Below are 23,229 nucleotides of genomic sequence, written 5' to 3'. Positions count from 1 at the left end.
AGAACTTTGCTGTTCATAGGACACAGGACTAGGCCTATAAGGCACATTTTGAGGGGACATAGGTCGGGCATAACTACAGGAGGGCTGGTCATGCAAACAATCATTATTTACAGGCTTAGGCCTAACATGCAGGTCATGCAAACAATCACTATTTATAACAGGCCTAGGGCTAGCATGCTCTGTCACACCATTATCAGCTAAATCTTGAGGTTCACAGTCAGCAATACTTATACTATTGCATGCTTCACTTACACGTTCATTGTTTATTTCTAATAATTCATCATCACTCTCAAGCCTTTCTTCAAATAAATAACAATCACTGTCTGAGTCACTGTCACCTTCAATTAGTTTGGCAATTTCACTTTCGTCCAATTCCCTTCCACACTCATCAACAAATAAAAAGTTACTCATCTCTTATTTATTTTATAAAACAACTATTTGCAAACGAAAAATAGAATTCAACATAATATAAATACTGTTGTGAAATGACGATGTAAACATAAACAAACAAGGCAGACAGCTGCCAAGACAACGTTCCCAACGTCAGCTGGTAAATCGTAATTTTCAATTGATTGTTTTTGCCGATTGGGCAGGCCGTGGACGACGAAAATACAACCAAATGAAAGCCTGAAGCTTGCAGAACAAGAAGCATATGCGATCTGTTGGATTTTTTGGGAACTAACTCGGCAAATATTGGTTTTAATGGCGGACGGCGATTCGCCGTCGCTTCACACAATGGCTCGCGGGAGCACGACGGCGAATCGCCGTCGCTTTAAGCGAAGGGGTTAAGACTGCTAAACACTTAAACCTACTTTATTAAGCCTGTGAAAAATGCTGCTGGAAAATGTAGAATGGAATTAGATAACAATTCATGGAGTACCTTTGGTTTGTTGGGTCATACATTAAAAGCGCTGTTCAAGGACAGCTAGGTTTGAACTATGAACAAGCACTCATTTACTGTGTGTGTTTAATTGACAGATACACCGTACCGCGAGGCTGTACAGTTATCCAATGGATCACAGACTTCAGTCAACGAGTCAAACAACTGCAGAAGGTATCCCAGCTTGTGTCCCAGGGTGGAGCAAAGGAAATTAAGGTACAACCAAGTCCAAATACAATTTTAAAATCTATTGTTCGGGAATCAGAAGGAATTAACATGTGAAATGTTCCAACGAAAAACTGTTATTCTGGTCAGAGTATATTATTAACTTGCATTTTCCACTAAATTGTAGTTTTTTATTTATGACAAAAAATCTTTCTGCTAAGCACAGTAAAACCCCCTCCCATTCCTATCAGTTCAGACTTTAGATGGTTCGAACAACCACTAGTGTACAGACTTACACCACTTTTTGATTTTCAAATAAACAAATAACAAACCAGTTACAACCAATTTGTCTAGCACTGTTTGATAAAAACACGTTCAACGTTAATATCCTATTAAAAACAATAATCACTCCGCCACTCCCTTGCACTTTAGTTAATACTTGAGGGTTAACTGAGAGATATTCTGGTATGAGATAGCAAATTGTGTGGTATGAAAGTTTTCAAACAATAAGAGAGTAGTCAGGCTGGTGTAGGTGGCTGGTGGCTTAAGCCTAACATGTACTTTCCAATCTACAGTGTACAGTTGTATCTTACGGAAGTAGTATGCGATTTTAATATACTTGATCTACTCATAGAGGTCCAGATAACATGTAAGGCTGAATACTTGAGATTTCTATAGTAACTCCAGTAACTAATGTCCTCATAACACCACCTTTAGGGTCCTGGTCCTAAAAAAGTGTACAATTAGTATTAGTATCATATTAGAGATGAAATGTTCCCTACAGTTATGTGTTTGCCCACAGACGATGGCCGTGTGGCTGGGTGGTCTGTTGAACCCCGAGGCGTACGTGACGGCCACCAGACAATGTATTGCCCAGGCTAACAGCTGGTCTCTGGAGGAACTTATACTGGATGTCACCATCACAGACTCAAACGAGGCTAGTGTGGACGAGTGCAGCTTCGGTGTTATTGGTAAGTCAACCTTGCTCGGGGAAATATTTGTTGCTCCGTTTTCTATTTTGGGCTGCATAATGCCAGTGGCAGTTTTCACATTGTTAAAGAACAAACTCCAAATCTGAAAATCATTTACTTTTTAAAATGACATAAATGTTTTAACAATTTAAAAATGATATAAATGATGTACCACGAAGAGGCTGCTAAATCAATATACCAAACTTATTGAATAGGCTACTAATGGTAAACCCTACCGGTTATGTTAAGTACCTATGTAAAAGAAATATCCCCTGTCTCATTTGATTCTGATGACCAGAATGACAAAATTAGCACAAAAAAACTCCATACCAATCAGTTCAAAAGAAGGGTTTTTAATTAAATCATCTCATTTCTGATTCACCTTTTTCCAATATCTTTAATTTATTTTATTTACTTGAGTCAAATTTTTAAAATCAAGAATTAATTTGAAACCGTTTAGCAAATATATAAAAAGAATTTTGACAAAAATTCCACTATTTTGATAATTTGTCATTTTGATCTAAAAATAGCATCTCGTGGAGCACCCAGGTATATTAATTTATTTTCACAGAAAACATATCGTACTGTGTCAAACATATCATACATTTATATAGCCATTGTTGATTTGACCATTCTAGCTTTTACTTTGTTACTGTCGGTGTTTTAAAGAAATCAAATTGCTCGTCTTTGATAGCCAAGTTTGTTTGACAGGGTTGAAACTACAAGGAGCTCAGTGCCGCAACAATCAGCTGTTGTTGACCTCTACAATCATGATGGATCTACCAGTCACCCTACTGCGTTGGACCAAGTAAGATGACAATCAATTAGTTTTACTATTTCTTGTAAACTAAATATATTTTGTAGGCTACAGTTAATTTTTTGGCATTTAAACTTCAAAACCACACATTTCCATTTGTTTATCTAAAAATTTGGCTCTCTTGTGTATGGTTGTTTGCTTGGATTGGGTTAAAAAAGAAATTATTTTGCTTTTACATGATAAAAGTGAAACACTTTTTGGATTTGCTTCAAATTTATTGAGTTATTCTGAATGATTATCAAGAGGAAATTATTAAATGATTGAATCAAATGCAGATGAAATTTTTTAGTTTGTAGTTTACAATTAAAATTAACGTGTTTTTAATACAGTTTGTTAGCTTGTTTTGTTAAGGTTCATTTTTACAAGGAAAAGTCAGTTTCTTTAACCTACTTTTTTGTATCTTTGACTGGTATAATTTGTCATTATAGTCCAGGACCTGACTAGGGTTCTGTGTGCATGTCGTGTATAGAGAATTTTGCTTTTGCATTTCAATATAGGTGTCTTAGGAAGTGTTTTCCACTCGGGTGTCAAGTTCGCACCTGGTACGTTTTCGAGCTATGACGTCATCAAAATGGCGGCCATTGATTTTTTTAAATCGTATATTTCGCAAACTATTTGTCGGATCGGAATGATTTTTTTTTTGTTTGAAAGATAATTTTAAATGCTACCTGTTTTACATTTACACATTTGTTGTATGATTAGTACATTCTTCGTAATTTTGCAAAAACCTGTATTTATTAAATATTTTTGAGTTATTTTTGTTTGTAACGTTTTATTGATACAATTTATCAAAAACCACCAATGAAAAAAGTTGTAGAACGTTTAAAAATCTTTACAAAAATACCAAATTCGATATGTTTTACTCAAAAGATTATGTCAAGAAACTAGATAAATCTCATAAAAACACCAATTTTGGCGCAAAAACGCCTATTAGTCCGGCATCTAGGGCAGTTCGCAAGTCTTATAAAGACAGTTTCGCCATTCAATGTTGATGTATGTGTCTAAATAAGTGTTTTCAACTCGGGTGTCACGTCTGCACCCACTGCAGTTTCCGGTTATGACGTCATTAAAATGGCGGAAAGGGCTATATTAAAAATAACGATATTTTACATACCATGTATCGGATCGGAATAAACTTTTTTTTGTTTGAAAGATAAGTTTACATGCTATCTTTCTTACGTTTGCAATTTTGTTTTATGTTTAGTATATTTTTCGTAATTTTGCAAAAACTTTTATTTTTAAACATTTTTGTGTTATTTTTGTCGATAACGTTTTATTGATACAATATATCAGAAATAACTTAAGGACAAAGTTGTAGCACGTTAAAAGAGCTTTACAAAAATACCAAATTCGATATGCTTTAATCAAAAGATCACGTCAAGAAACTAGAAAATCGTACAAAACAACCTAATTTTGCGCAAAAACGCATATAAATCCGACATCGATGGCTATGTACGAGTCATATATAGACAGTTTTACCATTTAATGTTGATGTATGTGTCTATAGAAGTGTTTTTAACTCGGGTGTCACGTCTGGACCCACTGCAGTTTCCGGTTATGATGTCTTTAAAATTGCTACATGTTACGATTTCACCAACTATTTTACTTAAAATAAGACCATTACCCCCTTTTATGCAAATAAAAGCACAACAAATCAATGTAATTAGTCCATAGAAATGTTCCCACTTTATAAATACCCCCGGTGCAGCAATCCTGTCGATTAAGCGAATTTCCATTTGCCTGGGTTGATTTTCAATTAATCTATTAAATTAACATTAAATTAACAATTAATGACTTGAATTAATGACGATTGTATGTAAAATATCGTTATTTTTAATATAGCCCTTTCCGCCATTTTAATGACGTCATAATCGGAAACTGCAGTGGGTGTAGACGTGACACCCGAGTTGAAAACACTAATTTAGACACATAAATCAACATTGAATGGCGAAACTGCCCTAGATGCCGGACTAATAGGCGTTTTTGCGCCAAAATTGGTGTTTTTATGAGATTTATCTAGTTTCTTGACGTAATTTTTAGAGTAAAACATATCGAATTTGGTATTTTTGTAAAGATTTTTAAACGTTCTACAACTTTTTTCATTGGTGGTTTTTGATAAATTGTATCAATAAAACGTTACAAACAAAAATAACTCAAAAATATTTAAAAATACAGGTTTTTGCAAAATTACGAAGAATGTACTAAACATACAACAAATGTGTAAATGTAAAACAGGTAGCATTTAAAATTATCTTTCAAACGAAAAAAAAATAATTCCGATCCGACAAATAGTTTGCGAAATATACGATTTAAAAAAATCAATGGCCGCCATTTTGATGACGTCATAGCTCGAAAACGTACCAGGTGCGAACTTGACACCCGAGTGGAAAACACTTCCTAAGACACCTATATTGAAATGCAAAAGCAAAATTCTCTATACACGACATGCACACAGAACCCTAGTCAGGTCCTGGACTATTACATTCAGGGGACAAAATGCTACATATTTCAAGCTGAATATGAGTAAAAAATTAAGTGAGAAAAAACTGTGTCTGTTTGTTGCTGATTAAGATGAGTGGTATCCTTAGTCCAGCCCGCACAATTTATTAATCAGGATAAGTTATGCAAACAGTGTCATTTGGAGGCTTCTGATTGACTATAATGAAGGTTTACTAATTGAAAAATTAGTTTTGTTCATAAAATAAAATTATAAATGACTCAAATTCAACTTTATAATTTTTTAATTATAAAATTAAACTGTCATAACCTAACCAAACTTGCTGATAGTGAAACATCGAATGAAGGTTTAATAAAAAAAATAGTTCTGTTCATAAAATAAAACTATAAATGGCTCAAATTCAATTTTATAATGTTTTAATTATAAAATTAAACTGTCATAACCTAACCAAACCAACCAAACTTGCTGATAATGAAAAAATCCAAGACAAAAAAAATAGTGCCATGGGTGATATTTGAACCAGGCTCCTTCAGTTTATCAGCCCGGCACTCTACTATACCACTGAGGTCGATGGCATCAAACCGTATCGTTGGGGTAATAGTGTTCCCTCAGTCAATCAGAAGCCTCCAAATAACACTGTTGGCAAAACTAATCCTGGAATAAAAATTCAGCGTACAGCCCAGGACAGCCGGGTCCAATTTCAAAACATTAATTAACTAATCTTTATTAATGAATGAATAAATGAATTTATTTCCCATATAACAAAACCTTATACAATCATAATAATTGTTGAGAAATTTAAACTGGTCACTTTTTCAAGTAGTGTGACCAGTTACGAAGTTAAACATATATAATAAATAGTTACATTTTTAGCCTAGCATCAGATGACAAATATTTTATCCGCCTGCTGTAGCATCTGAGGCAAACTTAGATTATTCACTCATTAGGCAAGTGGGTGCTCGCCTAGTAATAAGAAATTTGCCAGTGTGATCCTACTTTATATGTTCTTTTTCTTTTGTTATGTTTTCACCTACCCAGTTAATTAAGTTACAAGTGTCCGTTATGTAAATAAAGAAAATAGAGTATATGTTAGAGCATGTGTAAAATTCCATGGTTCATTGTATTTTTGTTGTTTCAGAGCCTCTGCTGGTACAGAAGTAGCCCGGCAAGGGAAGTTGTCTCTGCCCGTTTACCTAAACTCTACAAGAACTGAACTGTTGTTCACTGTAGACCTCAACATTGCCCCTGGCCAAGACCACCATAGCTTCTATGAGAGAGGCGTCGCTGTACTTACATCAACGGCTCTCAATTAACATGCACGCTTAAACTTACGTTACATTAATCATCTTTAGTATAAGGTAGATAGAAATGCTTTAAGAAATCTGTGTTTGGGAACTTAAATGTTTATTGTAATTATTTATACTGTTTGGGTTTTGTCCATGATGTGTTGGAAAATGTGTTTAACTCTTAATGTCATGTGTAGTCTTGTCTTTTACACTTTGCTTAGCTTGTCACAGTACGTATGAAGTTTTAGAGGATCGTTCTGATCCGTATTTTAATAAAATTTGTAATTCTGTGATGAAATATGTGTTCTCCATTGTTTTTAAATTATTTCATTGAATGTTTCGTGATAGTTTGTGAATGTTAAACCATATGTATTAAATTCTCTAAAAATGTGATGAACTTTAAACACCTATCATTAACTTATTTAATTTGTATTCATGTTATTTATACTTCTCCTGCACTAATATATATATGTTTTGTTATTATATTGTATTGTTAAAATGAGCTATAGATTGCATATGTAATACAATTTTCAAATAAAACAATTTAAACAATGCAAGTATTCTGAAAACCTGTCTAAATAATTAGTTTGTGTTTACCTACATAAGTACAAATCAGTAAAATTGATTGAAATGGGCTGGCCCTATGGATTGTTGCCAATGAAAACATATAAATTCAAGAATGTGAATGGATAATTTCAAGTGAACTGTAGCCAGATAAAAGTACATTATAAAGACTAACACAGCCTAAGCTGGCGCTTTGAGTACCCATTTAAATCTTAGAACCCCTTGATTCATAATAAAGTGGTATTATCACATAACTATATGGCAATGTAAAACAAACAAACAACCAATTCAAACGTTTATTTTTATTAAAACATAGTTTCATGGTTACAAAATACATTTTTAACAAGGCGTTGAAGAAAATATAAGGAAAATACATTCTCATTGGACGATTTACTGATCTAAGATTTCAACATTCAGGACAATAAATATCTCATGAGACAACTCTTTAAAAAACTCTACTTTGCGAGCTAACAATCGTAAGTAAAATATCCAACATTCATTCTACTTCTGTGAGGAAACCGCAGAGGTAATAGACATATCTATTGTATAAGACTAGAATAAGGTTTCTACGATATACTAGCACAGAAAACATCCTAGAAAACTAAAAGACATGTCTACAAGAATATACAGAATATAGGTAGATAAGATTATAAAACTAATCAGATCTATATAGCTACTTATCAATATCGTAACTGTACAATAACTGTACATGGTGAAAATACAAGGTGATAAATAATGGTGTGCATAATGTTCCTATAAAAACTTAACCAAACATCACATTTTTAATGTTAAAATAATGTATAAAGCAATTATGTTATCAATTGATACGAGGTAATATTTTTTCATCATACTGTGCGTAAAGCAGCCGTTATTAGTTCTCTAAATCGTAAGCAAAATCGTCGTTTTCGGTTAACTTCAAATAAGGAACAGAAAAAAAACATAAGGTAAATTTGTCGGTTCGCTAGCCTCAAAATTTGTTTGAAAACGCTGCTAATTAAACGATATTTTAAATGTTTGTAAACAGAATGTAAATATTGATGATGACTTTGAATAACCTCAAATTATGTGGTCTAATTTTGTAACGATTAGAAGGTGATTTCCACAGTACGATGAAAATAGTTGTTCATCACACAAAGCGAAAGTGTCTTTATGGTACTTCATTGTATTTCTAAGCTCGGCTGTGCCTTGCTTGTAAAACACGATTGCCTACCAAAAAGAGCCACTTTCACTCCTAGTGATGAAAACTACTAATTTTAGGCCCTTACTAGACCATATAAGTATACGTGCATGAAAGTAAAAAGTGTCAATTTTCTTTACTGATTAATTTTAATAAGTAATTATTAAAATACAATAAATGTGTAATATATTTGACATTATAATAGTTATTAAAATATGTTATACATTAATAATGGATAAAATGATACAATATTGGGCTTTATTTAAAGATGTACTTTACTATAACTTAAAATGAGTTTTAAAAGTTATAATGTACTTGGATAAGTCCTAGACTAAAAATGGTCTATTATTTTCCAAAACAAAATTTCACCCTAACCGGTTGATACATTTCCATTCCTAATAAGTAGATTAGATACTATACACAATTGAATTTATTGAAAAAAATGTGGTTACAGATCTACAAAACTCTTAATAAAGTAATTTCTTGAGATTTACAATCACAAGAATAAATAATTGAATTTTTTAGGTAAAAAAATGTCCGCAATAAACTCTTAGATAACTTAAACTCACCATTACCAAAAAGGTAACAATCTTACAAAACATATTTTTGGAAGTAATGTTGAAAAATAACATGCAAGATAATTGAGAATGATAAGGTTTGATCCTGTAGTAAGAAAATTCCACAAAAAGTTATTGCTTGATTTCATTACTGAATCAATCAATACATTTTTGTGCAGCCTTGAACTTATTAAAGAATAAAACCTTACTGTTCTCAATTATGTTTGAAAATCTGAATGATAAAATTCTAAAAATCAGTATCAGTATCTGGGTGTAGAGATGCTAATTTTGTTTGCATAACTAAAAAAAAGTTAATTAAATATTGATGCAACGTTTAACGTTGTTGTATTAATAGTCAAAGGTTTTACATTACCTTACCAACCTTTTTTTAATTTAAAAACTAAAAATATCTTTCTTTTGCACAAATGTTTAACAATATTCTTGATTGTCTGTTAAGAATTAATCTGAAAGAACAATAAGGTATTACAAATACCAAAATACTGATCTATATTCTTTTTATAAATATTTAATGGCGAGGAAGGCAAAGACTTCTTTGATAGCTAATCAATGTTCACAAATCGCACATGGAATTTTTATTGTATGTGCTATTCTCAATTTATCTAGAAACCAGTTTAAACAGAAAATCCATAAAACGATAGTGGACTCAAAACAGTGGCGGTGATAAGGCCCCTGCAAACCCGAAGCAAAAAATTCAGTTTAAGTAAAGGGTATTCTTGCATACATTGGTTTGTATTAAGCCTATAGATCTTTGAAAAAAGACCATGCTGGTTACCATAAAAGCAGAAAACAGACCCAAAGGTTGTCGAGTTTGGGGGTTGTCGAGCTATCAAGAACATTGAAATTTTTAATGGGTTTTATATAATAAATGAATACATAACAGACAAATTTTTACACAATAGATTCATTACTTAGATGAGTATTTTTACACGAGTAAACAATCTAAAAAAATTTTAAATATCAAACAATTAAAACTAAATGTTTGGAAAAAATCGCCAATTTGCGTGTGCTCTGTCAGTTGTTGACTGTCAAGTTATTGAGGTTTTACTGTACAAGTTAAAAGTAATGAGTAAGCATTCAGTGAGATTGCCCATTTAATATGATAGAATAGAGTAGAAGTACTACAAAGCTGTGAACAAACTTTCTCAACCATAAAGTTGTAATTAGTTTTTTTTTTGCACAGAATAAAGGCGGCATCATATTGACTTCCTGTAAACACAGTTTATGAAGGGGCCTGCAAGTTGTCAGCGCCACCACTGATAGATGAACAATAACTGTCAATCAATCTTGTTTAATATTACAATAAACATTTACAGTTTCAGAAAAGTGCACATCATAACAGTGAGTTACGGAAGAAAACGATAAATACAACGACCTCTAAAGACAATGCAAAAACATCTCCTTTGCGATATACAACAAATGTTTACATAGAACTCAACTCCACAGCCCAGTGATAAATGCACATCACAACCGCTTGCACAGTAATTAAAATACCAAGATTTACAAGTGTTTAGAATTGCAAGTATGCACTACACTTTCATACATTCTTCCACTAGATTTTGCACTTGGATTTAGCAGAAAAACTCCAACAGCTCCCTTTTTTCTTGATTGATTTATAAATAAAAAAGGTGTACCCGCAATGTGTGTATCCGCAGCATATTATAAAATTAGATTGTGTAGTTTTTTACCTATGAGGTTTTCTGGGCTTTATAAAAAAATTATAACTTTTTAGTTAGAAAATTCAAACATTAAACAAACTTAATGGGTAGAATGTTTAAATATATTTATATTATACAAAAGCTTAAACAGAAGATAGGATATTTTCAACTAGATAATTGATAATCCTAATTAGTATTAGTTGATATAAAAAAAGGATTGAACTCTTTATTCTATCTGCTAAGTTGAATAATTAACCGAAATACAAACTAACTAAAAAAAGTCAGTCAACAGATATTTTAAAATGGAAGAAAGCCTAAACAAAAATTTTTGTTGCACTTTCAGACAGTAGACTAATTTTTGTTTTCTATCTGTTCAGGTTTTCACCTAGCCTGTTTAGGTGCATGTACAGCACTTCAGCTAATCATAAATAATGTTAATGATTGGGACTTGACTCAAATTCAAAATAAGAATTTTAATAACACCTTTGAAACTTTCTCAACAAATATAAAGTAAGTTACTACAAACTATCTTAAAACGTCACCAGGAATACAGACCTAAACACTATCATTTAAACTTTCTCTAATATATCGTACAAGCAATGATAAGTCCAAGGATAACATATTTAGGCAAGATAAGTCCATTTATGATCTAGTTATTTCATGGATACCCAACCTAAACTCTACGAGGTACTTTATCATTGAACTGTAACAACAACACACTATGAAATGGTTAGTGAATTTCTGTGACATAGCTTTACATACACCACCGAATGAAGGAGGAAGATGCATTTCTTTGGCGAGAGTTGTAGAGTCACGGCTTAGCATGGGACGGCAGGTCTATAGTCTGGCTGTCCAGACTGTACCCAGTGATACTGTCAGGACTCTGTAGAGAAGTGTTGTAGAGAGCAGCTGGCATGACAGAGTCAAAGTGAGTACTGTCATACACACTGTTGCTCTGTGAACAGGATAGAGTGCAATGAGTTAGTGTGAGTCAGACCATCAGGTCTATATCTAACTGTCCAGACTGTACCCAGTGATACTGTCAGGACTCTGTAGAGAAGTGTTGTAGAGAGCAGCTGGCATGACAGAGTCAAAGTGAGTACTGTCATACACACTGTTGCTCTGTGAACAGGATAGAGTACAATGAGTTAGTGTGAGTCAGGACATCAGGTCTACAGTCTGACTGTCCAGACTGTACCCAGTGATACTGTAAGGACTCTGTAGAGAAGTGTTGTAGAGAGCAGCTGGCATGACAGAGTCAAAGTGAGTACTGTCATACACACTGTTGCTCTGTGAACAGGATAGAGTTTAATGAGTTAGTGTGAGTCAGAACATCAGGTCTATATCTAACTGTCCAGACTGTACCCAGTGATACTGTCAGGACTCTGTAGAGAAGTGTTGTAGAGAGCAGCTGGCATGACAGAGTCAAAGTGAGTACTGTCATACACACTGTTGCTCTGTGAACAGGATAGAGTGCAATGAGTTAGTGTGAGTCAGAACATCAGGTCTATATCTAACTGTCCAGACTGTACCCAGTGATACTGTCAGGCCTCTGCAAAGAACTGTTGTAGAGAGCAGCTGTCATGAGTCAAAGTGAATACTGTTTATACACACTTACGCTCGGTATACACAGGGGAAAAACTACTAATACTTGTAGTTGTATGTCCAGCATTAACTGTAATCAACAATTACCTTAACCTTACTTAACCACCACACCATTGACGCACCACAACCAAACGTGTCTGATTTACACTGTGGAAAAAATTTTAAAAAAGACAAAGATCACTGAAACCAAACAACAAGTATAAAATGTTGGAAGCGTGCTCTGAAACCAGTGAGTGAAAGTTAGTAATGACAGATTGAAAACTCAACGAATATTTTCCTAAGGTTATAAACAAAAATTGTCTGTAAATTAAGGTCTACATCAAGCTCCTGTCGCATCCAAGCAAGCTAGTCCAATTCTGGAAACAATATTGTTTTTGTTCAAATCTACACTACTATTTTTAGCTATTTCCCACTCTTATTAGACTATCAGTTCTGGTATAAACTACTGCCAGTCGAGAGATATGTATATAGAAAAGTGTTTTTACATTTAAAATGTGCATAAGTGGTTTAGGACGTTCACAGAATGCGGTACATATTTGCACAATGAAGCTGGCAGCCAGTGTTCATCAGTTTCCACTGAGATAGTGTTTAAATTAGGAAACATTACTTGCGATTGGCAGATTTAGGACAACCAGGGCTTTTTGTAGTCCTTGACAGCCTCAGAGAGATGTCCTCTCAGTTCAGCCAACTCTTTCTCGTTCAGTCATAATGATCACTGCCTCAAACAAGACTTATAAACGACTGCAGCCGCATATACACTGGATTGAGAAAATGTTTACGAACATCTCCATACTCAACTCTTTACTCACAATTCATATGTCCAAAAACCTTACTACATTCAGATTTCCTAGCGAATGGACTTCAACAACGGTTGACGACTGAGACCAAAGAAATCTAATAACAGAACCCAATTTATACTTGGTATGAGTGTCAATTTTCTTTCACAACGTTTACGTGAGCTATGACAAGACTAATTCTGGGTGGTAAATGGTTAGAATAGTAGTGGATGAAATAGAGAACGCGACATTTGTCAAAGATTAGAGCTAGCTTGCTTGGCTACGATGGGAAGTCAATGTAGACTAGACGTTAAAATACAGACAACTTTTGTGTTTTTATGTGACGCCCCCTCAACACAAAAGTCACACTTAATAGTTACCTCCCGTGCCAAACTTCCTCCGCTGATAGAATATATTTCACCAATAGATTTTATTTCCTGAGTATTAAGTGTTCTGTCCTACAAAACAAAACAGGTACAGTAGTCATTTCATTTTATCCGAATTTCATATGGACATCCGACATCAGATCAATACTTTATATTTGTAAGATTTTTGTATTAATAATAATAAGATTTTATACATGTTTATCTAAAATTGTATCAATGGGTAAATTAAAACTTGTCTTTAATATTAGGGGCATTTCATCAAGACCTAATAGTGCTTTTATCAAAACCGATGAAATCTCATGAACATTTTTGTGGGAGGAGAGGGGGTTGAATAGCTTTTGCACTTAATCAGGTTTTGTAGCTAAATCTAAGTCTACTTGATACCACATTGATTACCATGCAAACTACCTAAAAACAAAAATTGCAACCTACAAAAATGATAATATTTACACTAAGTGATAAAACCTACTTATTAGATACAGCTTTTTAAGATCCAAATATATAATATAATCTACTTTAATTAACAAACAAAAACTGGTTTGAAGGACTTTTAAAAGTTCTTGATTTTTTTTTAACCAAAAACAATGAAACATGCTTAGTAACCAAGCTATGTAATTTGGTATTTGTAAACAAATTAAGAGCAGGTACTAACTATTTATAAATATGAATTACTTAAAATAAAAACTGATCAATGTTTAAGATAGTTCAAGCGTTGTACATTAATTATTGTTCAAAGACGCAACAAATCTTAACATTGATCACACTGCTTGAAACTAGTACGTCAGGGGGGACCTTAGAACCACAGGAGGTATGCTTATTGTCATAGTACAAACGTTGACTACAAAACTCTCTTCCATTTAACAATACACCATTTTGACAGCCTACATTAGAAACTTACAGTTTTTTTTTTACTTATAAACTTGAATTGACATCTTGCGAGATTATTACCTGATAAATGTAGTCTGAATCGGTCTTGAGAGAAGAGAATGATTGCTGATGCGGAAGTGACACTGTGTCGTCCTCCATGTTGTCATCTACTTGTGCCTTGTACGAGAACATTATACTCGGCTGGGACACACTGTGGGACAACGTTAGCATTGAAAGTTGGTCAAATGGGCCGGATATGGAGGTTGGGGAAATCTAATGTTACAAGTTAAATGGGGGTAAGGAAACAAGAGTGATCCTACATCAGAAAAAAACTATAGTTTTGACTCAAAAGAGGTTTAGTGAGTCAGGTTTAGTGCAGTCGGTGGCTCAGTCATTAGCGTCGCGGACTTCGGGCCCAAGGCAGTGGTGTCGTGGGTTCGGATCCTGGTCACTGCCGATAACATTTTATCAGTACAGTTCACCTTTGTACTGTACCGGCTCACTCCTTGCTTTGCTGTAAACGAGCCACGTACGGGCGCTTAGTCTATGTGGACGGGCAAATGCAAGGTTAAAAGAGGCCGCCACGATTCGTTAAAATCGGTAATAAACTTATATCAAAATTTTTTGTAAAAGTTCAGCCTCAGTTGGTTAGGTCGGGGGTTTTAGGACGGTTTGGTTGGCCTCAAACATCAAGTCATTTGCTCACAAATTAAGTTTCTCTCCATAATAATCAATGTCTTCCTTCAGTTATTGGTTCTATTGCAAAGAAGTACAAAATACCTACCTCTGTTAGGTCAACTATTGCTAATAGTCAAGTGACCGTACTACACAGTATCATTTTATAATTTTTCAGCGTATTTAGTTTATTACACATTTATTGTGTTGTATGAACTTTTAAAAACCGTTATTTATCAAAATAAAATCTTATGTTGAAACATTTACTGAGTGTATTTGAGCTTTGAGTGATTTGTTGTACTTAAGCTTTATTCCTGCAGCATTTTTCCTACATTTCTATGTATTCGGTAACATTTTTGTTTGACATGGTATAAATATTGAAAAAGTATACGGCAATGGAGCCAATGGAATGAGTTTTTTAAACTAAAGTTTATAGATAAAATCAGTAACTTATCCATACAGAATAATACTGGATTGTTTGATAATATTCAATTCCAATCCTGAGCTGGTCGGACTAGAGAGAGGCAAATACTGAGGTGATTAATTGAGAGGGTTAAGGTTGTTTGACAGAACCAATGATTATAATGTGAATAGTTATATTCAACCTCTTCATTCATGATTTTGATTGATAAACTATAAACTACCAAAAACATCTTTCATTAACCACACCTTTCTCGACATACGTGGGTACAACTACATTTAAACTCACCCAAAGAACTCGCTAAGGAACGTGTGGTAGACGAGGGGTGTGAACAACGTGAAGTATACGCAAGTGGTGATGTCCACCACACAGAGCCCCTCTCGCACTCCGTAGAACAACATCCCACTACCAGCGGACTGTGCGATGTTGAGGAGCGCAAGGAACAGGATGTACAGGTAGAAAGACTTCTTGGCTGAAACAAGGTAACATACATGATATTCTATTGAAACACTGATTCTATGTGTCCCAATTTACCAACTATGAGAGAGACCAAAATACCATAGATATTGTGGGTTGAATCCGTATGAATTGAACGGGGAAGCGTTTTCCCCCTAAAATTTCATAGAATAATTAGGATAAAATTATCTCACCACAGGTTACAGAAAGTATTCTAAACAACAGCTGTTACTGCCAGATCGGCAAAAATACCTCTAATTACAGTGTCAAAAGGAAATAGTTAACTGCCAGCCTATTATTCTTGTTTTAATTACAATAAAAAATGGGGGAATATTAAATAATTGAAATCAAATACTTCCTACACTCAAAATACAGAGTGCGATCAACATCTGTCATTTGCTCCCGAATCTGCCCAATACGGTAATATGGCTTGGAAAGCATTAGACAAAGTTCTTTTAGACTTTTACTACACCAATACCGGAATTGATAGTGCCGGACCATTGGGTGCCGAATAAGCGGGCTTTACTGAAGTGTTTTAGGCTATATAACTTTAGTTTATAAGTGTTTTATAGCACATTAGTTTATACAAAGTAACAGTTCAAATACATTCTACTTACTAGGAAGGTTTAACCTTTCTCTGAGTCTTGTCCAAGGAAGTATCAAAATAACTATGTATATCTGAAACAAACCAGACAAACAAAATAAGATAAGCTTAAGACAAGATAAACAGATGATTACAACCATCATGTTCACTAATTGTCCAACAAGTTATTTAATTTAAAAGGTTAACTAGACAAATTTACTTTTTTTAAATATCGAAAGAGTTAGGTATTGCAAGACTGTAAACTGCTCTATTTTTTTTAAAGTTCTTCATCATTAAATTTATGAAGCAAATAGAATGACACTACATATCAGCTAAAACTCTTATGGCTATCATTTGCAGACAAAAAAAAACTATAGTTAATTATTGACTTCCATCTTAATTTCAAAAAGAAGTTATCAACATTTTATGATCAGGATTTGGATTTTATCAATTTTTAATGGTGGCCAAGTCCAGAATGAATCATTTTCAAGAGCAATCTAGCAGCTTGCAGCATTAAGAAGAGGTCCAGACAGATTAAAGAATTGCTTACCACAATCATAGCTTTAATTTTCTACTAATAGTTAACAATCTTTTCCCCTTTAAGTTCCAAATACTGACGCTAAATATCAGACATCAAGTAACATAGCCAAACATCCAATTACAATCATCAGTGTGAATATAACTCAAAGAAAACGGGTGAAAGCAATACTAGGATGTGCTATAACCTGGAAATCAAGTTTACAACTAGCCTACTTTGCTTGACCTGTATTGTAAGTGAGGTAGAACACCCCTTCTGCTCAATAGACAAACAGTGTAAGGTGTTGTTTCTTCTACCAGGACCAAATTCCATCTCAAGGAGGAGGATTAAGGGTTCGAATCCCATCTCATGAGGAGTGTTCAGATGCCTGTGTTTAGAAAGGTGGGTCCAACTAACAGTGGAGCTTAGGGAGTTAAACTTTATGGGAGTATTATCTCTATTGCTTATCTTATGAGATTTAAGATTATCCACCATAAATTATCAGTATTTTGTGTTCATAAAAACGAGAAGAACACAATAAGAAATTATAACTAAATCACTTAATCCATTGAGTTTAAGATGGTCAAATCACTCACCAATGAAAAGACTACAGAACTGGAGAACCAAAACAGCATGCCTCCGTGGCCGAAGATGTTAAAGTCTTTGGAGTGTATCCTGAAGCTCTCGTCAGGTGCAAACACCTCCAGCGCGCCTTGACTGATGGAGAACGCCAACGAGAGTAGTGAGGTTGCTAACAGAACGTAGCGTATACTGCTACGGCTGTCTAGGTGGCCTAGGAACATAGATGGGAAAAACTGTTACTTTGCAATAATGGTCAGGGGTTCCTTTGATTTTCATTATTAAGGGAACGCTAACTAATACAGTGGAACCTTGATTACAAGACCCTCGATAACAAGTCACCCTTTTTAATAAGTGTAATTTTCTAATCCCCTTGAATTTTAGTTTAGACCCAATCACATGTTATCGCAAACCTCGATAAGAAGTCGACCTTAATGACAAGTCTTTTTTAATAATCCCCATGAGAGTCTTGTTATCAAGGTTCTACTGTAACCAAAAACGGTGTCAACTTCAACTTGAGTTCACGGAAGTTGACAGCATTAGTAAGTTTAAAAACCATTGCACAGATATTTGAGTTGCTACTTTTTATATTAGGCTATTATAGAGAAGAACAAGAGCTTTTATTTTTTGGCTTTTATTTTTGTTAAATATGTGCTAACGTCATAAAATAAAAACATATTATAACTTAACAAAATAACCTAAAATAAACGAATTAAAACTAATAAACAGGTAATTTTAAACAAATTGCCCAGTTACATTTTATTAGGCCTAATTGACGAGCAATACTAGACATGAAAATTAGTGTTACTTACCAAAGGCTAGGCCGAATATGACAACACTCATCTCTGTAGAGAGTAAGAAGAACCTGACTGTGATCCAGAGGAATGTGTCAACATAACCTCCGACAATGGCCGCTGCGTTGACGCTCATAGAGACCAAACAGCGGACGACGCTGATTGTAACGTTCACTAGCACCTATATCACCAACATAGAGCATGGATTCAGACATTCAACAGCTTGATGGAAATATGAAGGCTAGGGCTACAATTACATAGGCTTACTGTGAAGGAACTTCATAGGACAAAAGAAAGAATAAGTGCTTGGCAGAAACCAGCTTCATTGGACATATGCTAACCATAGGTTAACCTGTCTATAATAATCTAAAATACCGGTAACCAAGCAAGTAGGTAAAAAGGTACGCTACCTATTACTTGTTAATTGCATTTTTAAAGAAAGTTCTTAGAGAATACTTTGGTACCGGTACCACTCCTTCTATGTACCGTACTCTTAAACTGGGTACCGTAGTTAAATGGTTAAAGTACTCAAAAAGTTGTGGTGTGGAACTGGACCCAAATCATTGGGCTTTAAATAAATGATCCTGAATGATGAAAAAGCTGATCTTAGCCAGTAACACAACACAGATCATCTCACAACATTCTATACTTATCCTTCACTCATATTTGGGTAAAAATACATTGGTAAAACTTTAAGATAATATGATTACTATTCTAATAAGTCCTCAGTAAAAAAAGAAATGCTAAGTTTTGTGAAATCACAGAAGGCACACATTGCGGAGTGATGTTATACAACTAAGAACATTTAACAACTGACTTACCAATCCATAGAACGCAAAAAATATTGGACTGCTAGTGGCTCGTAGTTTGAGTCTGGCTCGATTGAATCGAAAGGCCAGAAACAATAGGAAAAGGAGATTCGGAACCAGGATAATAACGTCCCATGCTCGAATCCTGAAACATTCCAAATTAACCGAGTGAAAATAAATTAAATAACTTTGATCTCAACTCTCAAGCCGTTTGGAAGCAATTTGAAAGCTTTTTTTACATGCAATTTACCCGTCCACATGAGCCACAGAGGCCTGTGCGTGGAACGTATTGAGCAAAGCAAAGAGGTGAGCCAGTACAGTACAAGAGTGAATCTGTCATGTGCCCAAATTCCGTGACGCTATTGACTATACCACTGACTTACCTATTCAAACACTTTTCCAACTGGGACTTCTAAAAAAACTAGGCCTAATTAGGATCTTAGGAACTTCCCAGACATTTATAACCAAAAAACGACTTCCCCAGAATGTTTAAAGTTACTTACCGTACTTGGAAAGAAAAATATTATTTGATCAATCAACAGTAGAGGAAATTTTTGAATTAGTTTTTAAAGGTACCTAACCAAATGTATTTTTATGTCTAGTTTCAAGAGGCCTACTAGCCATTGCTTAGTCCTCAAGGAGTCAAGTTTGGAAGCAGTCATCACTTGTTATATCTTGCCAACCGGAACTTTTATACCCTATGGATTGTTAGTAATGGAACTCTTAAAAAACTTACAAAAAATAAATAGGTAGGCCTACTAAAGAAAATTTTTAAAAGAATACTCTAGTGAGTGAAGTACCGTACAAAATCACTTTGTTAAGTTTAGGCCTACATTAAAAAAGGTCAATCAAAGTAAATAACAGATATGTTCAAATTGGACCTTGATGAAAGTACATTTTATTTAGAATATAACTCACCTTGTATTGGGTATTTCAATGTACAAGATGAGTTTACAAAACAACTCTTCTTCTACTGGTGAGAATGGCTGGGTTACATTGGGCTCTGCCAACGAACTTGCAGTTGGAATCATCCTATTTTCATCTGGCTCAAACACTACCATGTTCTGGAAGATAACAAAAGAATATATATTGATTATTCAATCGTTTAAATCGATATATCGTTTGGTTAGTTAGGTTAGGTTAACCTTACCTAGGCCAAACGATATCTAGGCTAGGGTATCGAATAATCAATACATCGAATTTAATCGATATATCGATCAATATTTTCATTCGGTTGTCTGTGCCAACAGATAAGTGTGCCCGTAACTTATAAGTATAGAGTATCCATAGAACTTCAGCCCCAAAAGTAAAACTTAGGCTTAAAATAGACTATATCAAACTAAGTGTACATTAAATTAGGCCTAAGTTAGATTGTTAGAGTTAAAATAAGTGCAGGGGCATTTGAAAGATACAAGGCTAAATATTATTTATGATTCTAGTACAGAACCTGCTTTGAATAAGGTTTTAGGAATCAATCTGAGGGTAAAAACAGGCATTGTTTGGTTCATGTAGAACATAGGCCTAGCATAAGCTCATAAGGCTATTAAAAATATGACGTTATGGTCAATAAGGAGCAACCCAAAGCAAATGAAAACAGTATACATGAATGTTACATAACAATGAAAATATCAATTACAAAAATCAATAGATTTTGATTAAATGTTATAGGCTAAAAAACTCATTCCAGATTGATGAGTTGTGGGTCCAAGAGCTGTAAAATAAATAAGTAGACTTATAGTTATAACATGCAAGAGGAATTAGTAGATGGATTTTTATCATACTCACTAGCCTAATTAGTTGAACGGAAATATTTATAACAAATTGTAATTACACTGACACTGAGTCATCACCATAATGTCACAATGAACGATCACTCAATTAAGACAATCAGATCATAGTTCACTAGACAGGAAAAACTATGTAAATAGTGCTGTAATTGTAAACTGTTCAAATTATTCATATTTAAAAACAGAATTCATTGTTCTAATAAACTATTTAGAATGAAAAGCTGTGACATGCCATCGACTTTTGACAAACTTGGCACAGCAGACATGTTTACTTAATCAGCTGACTCGACTGTTGACTGGACTTCACTTCACGCACTACGTAATTTGCTTCTCTTTCAATTCGCCAATAATTTAATCCAAGGTCCTACAAACAGCTAGACCAAACCAAACACAACTAAAACAAATTACTTCACTATAATAATTGTAAAATGATACTGCTGGAAACCCCATGGACATCAACCCATTGGTTGATACAGAAATATTTACTTGTATCTTTGTAAGGTATTCTTTTTTTCTCGAGGTAACATGCTTTGATGCACCATCAGAAAATAAATCAAACATCCTATACTAACAGCATACCAGTATATAAACACACTCCCTTAGTCTATGCTAACAAGGTGTTTAGGACCATTGAATGTAGTCACTGGTAGGACTCGCACCCACTAAAACCTTCTACCTAGTACCTAGTAAGGATAGCACATAACCTCAGGATAACCTCAGGCCGTCATCCACTTGTGTATGGACTGTCATATAATTATGTATTTTAGCAACTCCTTCTTCCATTTACATTGACGAAAAAGTTAAAACGAACCATTGCATTTAGCCTATATACATAACAGATATAAGAAGGATTTTCATTTTAATTTTATACACCTTATGAGTGAAGGCCCTGGATGATGGATGTTGAGGACCCTTGATTTGTCCCTCTCCAGAACTTTCCCAAAGCTCAACGAGACTCTCTGCCAGTTCTCAAGAGAAGCCATCAGCGTAGATATGGCGGTTTCTGGCAAGAAGACCCCCGTCGCAAGCTCCAACTGTCCTCTCAGAACCCCCACCGTTTGCACCAAAACAGCGTACAGAGCTTCATCTTCGTATTTGCAAGCCGGACTGTCACTTTTGGATTATTTTTGGAGGTGGGGCCAAAAAAGACCAATTCCCATTAACGTATGGGATTCTGAGTGAACAGAACTTTCTGAGTGGAAACATTTCCCAGGACTCTCTATGGTTATTGCACCATCTCTCGATCCTGCCAGAGTGTCGCATGATGATAATTAAGTATGTATGGCTCCCCAATTTGTGGAATTAAACGGGTTCCTCGTGTTTATGGTGACGAACAGCGCGAGACAGTGGGGATGTTGGTTCCCAGCCCCCCCTGTGTTTTTCTAGAAGCTTACATGACGTCCTGGATACCAGCGTTGGTCAACAGGCCCTTGGTAAAACCAAGGATTTCCCACCGAACGACGCTGGTTCATGCTTCATCTACAGTATATCATCAGCCATCAGGAAAGACTCCAACAGCAGTCGGGAGTTTTTCAGCCGTGTCCAACATCAGAGGTCAATACACGAAGGTGAGCTGGGAGAAATTCTCTTGGAGAAAAATAGTAGGGCATGTTGCCCTGGAAGCACTGCCACTGGTAAGGCCAGTTGTTCCGTGTGCAACTCCGCTTCAGTGAACTATTTACTTTTTACCAGTTCAACTATTACATACCATAGTTGTTCAGAGCCCTCCCTATACAGTAGGTCGACTTTTCATACGGTCATACGTACAAGTCTAACTTATTTAAAGACATCTTTAAGGTGGACATACACACCGCTAAGAAAAACATCTGAAATTTCCGATTGAGTTGAAGTTGACAAAGAATGTGCCCATTTAAATGGCGATCAAGACTAGTTGAAGAATGCATCGTGTCCAATGTAAAAAGTTGATTTTATGTTATCATCAATATGCCTAAGTTTAACAGTTGAAACAATTCATTATTGAAAAGTTGTGGGAGAGCAATTCGGTGGTCTGTGGAAAGCGGTTACCCGCGATCCCGCAAAGGACGGTGCACAAGGGACTAACAGTTTGGCAATGACCTTAAACTGTGGCATCGTTTCGCTAGAAATTAAGTAAATCTCATTATCTTCGACTATTAGTAATAATATTAGTAGTCATTTTAGTTATTATCATGTTAGAACAATTTATTTTGTTCATGTTAAAAAAAAAAACTGCTGTAAAATAAAAATAAATTGATTTTTTGTTGAATTGGACCACATGCAGAGGATGCTGTGATTAATTACCGATTCCTGCCGAAGCTAGCTTTTTAAACAAGACACACTGAGATAACAACTTTTGTTAATTAGCATTTTTAATGTAACATTAATTAGGCCTACTATAGTATCAAAAGGGAGAAAATAGAATGTTGACAGTATCAAACTCATTC

The 23,229-nt window shown here is 34.7% G+C and overlaps 2 protein-coding genes across 4 annotated transcripts in view; one reads left to right on the top strand and one right to left on the bottom strand.

The window, feature by feature from the left end:
• Positions 1–7,134, top strand: part of LOC128996500 (dynein heavy chain, cytoplasmic-like) — a 110,787-nt gene extending 103,653 nt beyond the window's left edge. For all 3 annotated transcript variants that reach the window (XM_054421876.1, XM_054421875.1, XM_054421874.1), the window contains 4 exons: positions 979–1,096; positions 1,848–2,016; positions 2,728–2,824; positions 6,430–7,134. In XM_054421876.1, the coding sequence (XP_054277851.1) occupies positions 979–1,096; positions 1,848–2,016; positions 2,728–2,824; positions 6,430–6,604 (559 nt within the window). In that variant the 3' untranslated portion in view covers positions 6,605–7,134. The remainder of the gene's footprint in view (positions 1–978; positions 1,097–1,847; positions 2,017–2,727; positions 2,825–6,429) is intronic.
• A 307-nt stretch (positions 7,135–7,441) lies between these two features.
• LOC128996992 (transmembrane protein adipocyte-associated 1 homolog) lies at positions 7,442–21,060 on the bottom strand. The gene is made up of 9 exons (XM_054422563.1): positions 20,805–21,060; positions 19,938–20,083; positions 19,032–19,164; positions 18,229–18,391; positions 17,434–17,630; positions 16,355–16,415; positions 15,570–15,753; positions 14,267–14,396; positions 7,442–11,506 (listed from the first exon to the last, which is right to left on the bottom strand). Exons 2-9 carry the CDS (start codon positions 20,078–20,080, stop codon positions 11,363–11,365), a joined length of 1,155 nt encoding a protein of 384 aa, XP_054278538.1. The 5' UTR covers positions 20,081–20,083; positions 20,805–21,060; the 3' UTR covers positions 7,442–11,362.
• Positions 21,061–23,229: the final 2,169 nt, after the last annotated feature.

The sequence above is a fragment of the Macrosteles quadrilineatus genome, unplaced genomic scaffold, assembly GCF_028750875.1.
Source record: "Macrosteles quadrilineatus isolate MER2022 unplaced genomic scaffold, UCM_ALF_1.0 Scaffold_6__1_contigs__length_79288215, whole genome shotgun sequence".
In the NCBI taxonomy this organism is placed as follows: domain Eukaryota; kingdom Metazoa; phylum Arthropoda; class Insecta; order Hemiptera; family Cicadellidae; genus Macrosteles; species Macrosteles quadrilineatus.
Note: the sequence above shows the minus strand (reverse complement) of the source record. Positions and strands in the feature narration are given on the sequence as shown.

Bases quoted from the DNA above. Each gene is read 5' to 3' on its own strand.
- LOC128996992 (XM_054422563.1), bottom strand. From the start codon at position 20,080: ATGGTAGTGTTTGAGCCAGATGAAAATAGGATGATTCCAACTGCAAGT. The intron at 17,631-18,228 runs GTAAGTAACACT...CTATGTTCCTAG, and splicing joins CATATTCGGCCTAGCCTTTG to GCCACCTAGACAGCCGTAGC. The intron at 15,754-16,354 runs GTAAGTAGAATG...ACCTTGTTTCAG, and splicing joins AGAAAGGTTAAACCTTCCTA to CCAAGAAGTCTTTCTACCTG.